Source organism: Dermacentor andersoni, chromosome 2 (genome assembly GCF_023375885.2).
Source record: "Dermacentor andersoni chromosome 2, qqDerAnde1_hic_scaffold, whole genome shotgun sequence".
Classification (NCBI taxonomy): Eukaryota; Metazoa; Arthropoda; class Arachnida; order Ixodida; family Ixodidae; genus Dermacentor; species Dermacentor andersoni.
In genome coordinates this window covers 240,052,829-240,058,943 of record NC_092815.1, presented here as the reverse complement: position 1 = coordinate 240,058,943, position 6,115 = coordinate 240,052,829, and the positions used below count along the sequence as shown (strand labels likewise).

The 6,115-nt window shown below is 47.4% G+C and overlaps 1 protein-coding gene across 1 annotated transcript; it reads right to left on the bottom strand.

Moving 5' to 3' along the window:
• Positions 1 to 1,980: 1,980 nt before the first annotated feature.
• LOC126539896 (iripin-2-like) lies at positions 1,981 to 3,907 on the bottom strand. Its single transcript, XM_050186709.3, has one exon. The coding sequence runs from the start codon at positions 3,778 to 3,780 to the stop codon at positions 2,581 to 2,583; it is 1,200 nt and encodes a 399-aa protein (XP_050042666.1). The 5' UTR covers positions 3,781 to 3,907; the 3' UTR covers positions 1,981 to 2,580.
• Positions 3,908 to 6,115: the final 2,208 nt, after the last annotated feature.

Sequence of the window (6,115 nt, the reverse complement as noted above, 5' to 3'; positions counted from 1 at the left end):
TGGTCACTGTTACATGTACACCACCGCCGCTCCGTAACGACCACAGGAATGTTTACATGAGCCCATCTTCACTTCATAGCAGTCAAGTATTTATCCGTCACGACGCTACTCGCACTCCTTTACAAGCTTCTTACGACGGTCCCTTCAAAGTCCCCAAGCGTGACGTCATGTTTTTCACACTTCTTGTCAACGGACACGAAGAGACAATTTCCATCGACCGATTGAAGCCAGCTCATCTAGACTATGGCAGTGCCATCTACACAACTTAAACCGCTCAATGACAGTGTCTTCATCGCTAGGGGGGAGCCATGTAGTGGACAGTACTCAGAGCCCCGCAGTGGAAGAAGAGCGTCATCAGGCATATAAGCTCGACTATGGTATAGCCGCGACACCAACGCAGTCATCTGTTTAATAAATGACAATTCTTTGTGGGCCTTCTGTTCCTACAATATCAAAGGTGCACAAGCGGGCGGTGCGGTGTCGAATGGAAAGATATGGAAGGCTTAGCGTCTTTTTCATCAGGCAAACTCTGGCTAGGCGGGAGTAGTTAAAAAGCTGGAAGCGCGAGGAGCAGTTCTGAACTGATCCGTCTGCTAAGTGACTCGTTTTTAGTGTACTAAACGAAAGAGGCATATACGAGTTTTGGGCGATGAATTGTTCTGTATGGCAGTAGTTCTAACAGTATGGGTGCGAGAGAAAAATTGCGACGAAGAAAAGTAAGCGTGTAGTTGGCAGTGTTAGTAACAAATGGTATCTGTGCATACTTGGATAGATCACTCGATATATGAACATAGACATACTTATCTATGTTACCATGTGCTAATTGGAAGCCATTATGCAGATAATTGTATGTTGTTACGAGGTAGAAAATATATGTAATTACAATATATACTGCTACGAGGTTGTAGCTCAGTAGTCAGGGTAGCACCATCTACCGATCGACGAGACCCTTCAACCTACTCTTTACCTCACAACGTCCTTTTGTCCACTGCGGCACAAACTTGTACATGACAATATATTAGGGCGATTGGTTTTTCCGTAGTCTCATGGCTTTACATTTATTAACAATAAGATTCAGGTGCCGCGCTCTACACCATTTAACGATGTTATTGATGTCACATTTAAGATCACGACAGTCGTAATGGTTATCCTTTTCTCTGTATACTTCACTTTATTACCTTAAAGGCCCCAAGGATTGGGGGTATTACATAAGAGGTGGGTAACTAATAAAAGAAATTAAATACACAATAAATAGATGTTTAGGTACAAGTTTGCTCCCTGGTAAATAGGTTAATTATTCGGTTCAAAAACGTGGATGGGCAGGTGATTGCGTCGATGTCGTGTGGAAGGCCGTTCCAGTCCGAGGCTGAACGTGGGAAGAATGATGAGGCAAAAGTGGTAGTGTGCGCACGTGAACGGGCGACTTGAAGGGGATGACCAATGCGGAGTGACATGCATGCAGGAGGACTGATGTACGGCGGATGATGAAGCGAGCTGTAATGATGATGTAATTATGCGTTCGTTCACGATAAAATCGTGAACGAAACGCTTCGGTTGAAACATTTCGTTAGGAATATTAAGAACATATAAAAAAGGAGGGGTCACAGTGCGTATCCGGATGTATCAGTACCGTGTCGCTAGTCGTGGACGCGAAGCTGTTGCTCAGGAAGCATTATATAATTTAATACACTGTTATCGATGTTAACAAACGTTTCAACAAAAGTGCATGGGAAGCAGTGCCAAAAGCTTTAGCAAAAGCGATAAGAATGCTGTCAACGATTGAAGCATGGTGCAGCATGTAGAAAACGAGTTATTAGTAATTTTTATTAATTACGTTTCGCGCAAACATTTTTTATGGAAACCATTTTGGCACTCTAAAGATCATATTAGACTCCGACTGGTTAACGAGTCTGGTATGCAATATGTGCGCAGGGTAATGAAATGGGGTGGTAATTGAAAGAATTCAGAACATCACCGAACTTATGCTCTGGAACCACATTGCCAACCTTCCAGTCAACTTCTTTATTCAACATGAAGGCACCCGAAACACCGCTCACTTTTACAGAATAAGAAATAGAACGCACGCTGAAAAAAGTTCTGCACTCGCAGACGCTCTTTGTCTACTGGAAGACACGTCTGCGTTCTATTGACGCAGTGCTGTGATAACGCATAAGTACATACCCGTGTAGTCGTTTATTTTCGTCGACGAAAAACAAAATAAAAACATAAAGACGGAGCTAGTAGGTATCCTATGACTAGATAATCGAATGTTCCGCAGAGAATATTGAAATGCGCAAAGTACAGCAGGTGGTGGGAGTATGCTGCGACTGATGTGGCAAACAACTTTTTTTGCGTCCTACACCAACGTTATTTCGCAGCTAACCAAAAGGAAAACACAGCCTTGACCCCTTTACGGTCTGTGCATCGTAATTGTTTAGCAACATTATTTGGAGCGGCACATAGGCGTTCAAAAAAATGAAGCAGGAATTTGACTGTGGGTTTCCGGATACGAACAGACGCTTTTCAGTCCTCTAAATCCGTTCCTTAACCAACCAAGGCAAAAGAAAAAAATTGCCCGCGTCAAAGGCTGTGGACTTCGCCGATGAAGAGGATGCGGTTGGTGTTCTTGTCCCTGATGTAGTACAGGAAAGGGCGATCAACGGTGAACAAAACAGGCGGAGGTGGGAGATTCAGAGCCGAGGCAGCCACAATGTACAGTCCTGTAACGGCGGCCGCGACGGTTCCTTCCTCGTTAACCTCTACAGCTGCTTTGTGCACGGCGTCGGATATGTGGACGGGCGTACCCTCAGTGATTCCGCTGAAGTTAGCTGAGCGTTCAAACACGGCGTTCAGCCCGAGCGCCTGCATCGCGGGCACCAAGTTGTAGGTGACACTCATCTCGAACTTGGGCAGCCGGAGTACGACGTCTTTCCTGTGTAGATTTCTGCCGAGTTCTTCGAGAATGGCGACTGACAGGCCGTCCCTGAGTGCCTGAAGACCACTAGGGGTGTCCGGGAGCACGACCACCATGCTGAACTTACCACCCTGGTAAGGGATCTCCACAGCAGACGCATGCAAGGCGTCGATACGGGTGTGCGACAAACGTGTGCTGAGGTGCATCGCCGGTTTGCTCACCTCAGTAGTTCCGAGGTTGAAGAAGGGCTTGTTCACAGTGTCGGCGACGTCAAACTTGGTCACCCAGGTACCCTTGAAAAAGACGGCGTTCAGGATGAACAGGATGATGTTCAGCGGCTGACCTTCAGGCAAGATGCCGGAAATCTTTCCCCTGGTCTTGTCGCGCACCCACGCGTTGACTTCAGCCGCGACTCTGGGGCCTTCGTTGGCAAAGTCGGCTGACCGGAGCTCCGCATCGAAGACTTCGCGCAGCTGCTGCTTGTAGTTGTCGGTTACAGGTAAGCCGTTCTGCGCGAGAACCATGTTGGCCACATCCAGCGTCACATTGGGCGAGGCCGCGAGCTGCAGCAGGTTCTTGTAGGCAGAGAGCACTCTTGCTCGGCCTGTGAGGCCAACCGCAGTGTGACCGAGCACAGACACCAGCTCGTTCTCCGAGCTTCCACGGGCACCGGCGTAGGCCATGCCAAAGGCTGCGGCGATGCTAGTCGGCGAGAAGAAGACGTTGGTTGAGGGATCCCGGATCGCAAGCTGCTTCAGCAGATTCACGGCCAACTGGTTGTGAGCTTTGGCGAGTAGCGCGTCGTCGTCATGTTCGCAGGTGACTACGGCGAGCGTCGCCGCGAGAAAGGCAAACTTCGTGAGCATCGTGCGTGTTCTTAGAACGTCTGGCTGCGTGTGACTTCTGGCCGCTGTTACAGTTCTTTATAAAGCGCTCGTAGCGACCTCTATTTTTTCGGAGAGATTTGTTATTCTGCCGTATTGCTGCCACTGTTGTGTCGGGTGAGCGATTGCACAGCTCACCCGACACACCCTGTACGTTTTCGCTTCACGTACACGTGTCAGCAGTCCGCTTTTATCTGCGCTAGTGCCAGACCGCACTCGTCTGCTTGCCCTGGGAAATACAGGTTGGCAAGACGTTGGTTTCTGACAGCAAGAGAAGTACGGAAATCGCTGCCTTGAGACAAAGTTGTCGACTTGGGTTACAGTTTTTATCACCACTTACCAGAGGGTAGACAAATATAGCCGGAGTGTTTTTATTACACTTGGATGCTTTCCAGCAACGGGAAACTATCGCCAGCACGCCTTCCTCGTTTGTCTACCAAGGACCTAGCCGCTAATCTACTAGTTCCTTTGGAGCATGATAGGCGATGCTTCTTCCATAGGATCAGTCGTTGCTTTGGTTGAAAAATGTGTGCGTCCCCTGTGACCTCCATGTTTCTAGGGACTCTGTAGGGGCATGTAAGGCACGGTGTATTAAAACGCTGTGATGAGCAAAATGGGGAATTTAAGAGGAGTTTACCAGTCGTTAAGTTAAGGGGAGTTTTTCAGACGATTTCATATGGGGAAACCTGGCGCGCAGTATAGCGTGCTCGGTTTTCACCAACAACGTGACCTTAACGAGGTCCCAGATTTTTGTTTTGAAATGTAACTAATAATGACTGTAAAATAACATTCACCTCACGTCCACCTCACACAAATATGTAACACCTCTCTTCACGTTTTCTTTTCAACCAGTAATCAGTATTTTTTTTTATCACGTCGGTTTTTACAGACTCCACGTTGTAGGTGAGCAACACGTTGGAGTGAGCGTATATAGCTGCGCTGATGAAGAATACAGAGGAGCGCAGTCTGTGCAGGATCCCTGTAGCAGCCGTATGGTCAGGGCGTCGGTGATGGATGATGACTAAGAACAGCCAAGAAATATAGCCTTGTAATGACGAAGAGAGCCTAAGCGTCGCTGCTGCCGCTTGGCTCCGAAAGTGAGGAAGACAAAGACCCAAGTGTCAGCGTTGCTGTCTTCCTCGCGGTGGTGCTTGGCCGAACTGCTGGGTCGATCTCTGCTCTGGACCTGGCGTGGCTGGGCATCCCGGTAACCGTCAATTAATACGTAGCACCTCTAGTACTTCCAAAGGAATCGAGGACTCCCTTCCGTACTTCCTTCCGAAAATCACTTAGGCAACTTTGGTGCCCATGATTTATCAATTTCTCAGATTCTCATACTCTGCGAAGGATTCTTAAAGCGAAATTTTCTTAGCATCACTACCGCAATTTGGTGAATTTGTGTCCGTTTCTTCCAACCTATATTAACTGCACAGGTGCACACGTTTGTGGTTTTGTAGGCCGTGTGGTTTTTTGTATCGGCTTCTATATAGTCCCTAATTCAGACGACACATCCTACACCCAGGTGTTACAGCAAAACGTACAAGGGACACGACACGAGAAGACGACACCACAAGCGCTGACTTGCAAGAACGTTTATTTCAATTCTTCAGCCATTCCACGTGCCATCGTTCTTTGGAATGATCTTCCCGATAATATTGCATCCATATGCAACCATCAATCATTCCGCGAATACTTTCAAGTGACATCGTGACGTTAAACCTGCTCTTGTATAAAATATCGCACTTTTTGGCTATTGTGTTTTTGTAAACCCGTGCTTTATTATTTTTTTTCTTGAGTCAAGTGTCAGACATTTCTGCTGTATTTGTATACTTCTATTATTTTTTGTACTTTGCTCTTATGTTTGTTGCTGCTGTTTAGTACCAGCCCTGTGCAATGCTTTCCCTTTCCCTGTTTATGACCTGTATATTTTGCATTACTTATAATAACCTTGTTCGTCCCCCTTACTCAATGGCCTCTGGGCCCTGTAAGGTATTGTGAATAAAAAAAAGGGAAATGATGGCTCGCGGCCATATAGAAGAAAGAAGGGAGAAAAGCCCGTCGTTGACTGGGGTGCCGTATTGTAGGCGTACGTGATATAGGAAAGGTTGAGGTCCCAGTTGGTGTGGTTGGAGGCGACATACATCGTAAGCATGTCGCCAAGAGTTCGGTTAAAGCGCTCTGTCAATCCGCTTGTTTGCGGGTGATATGCGGTGGTATAGCGATGAATAATGCCGCATTCAGCGAGAAGTTCTTGGATGACATCGGCGAGAAACACGCGGCCACGGTCGTTCAGGAGTTCGCGGGGAGCGCCGTGACG

Excerpts from the sequence above, each read along its gene's own strand:
- LOC126539896 (XM_050186709.3), bottom strand. The coding sequence starts at position 3,780 with ATGCTCACGAAGTTTGCCTTTCTCGCGGCGACGCTCGCCGTAGTCACC.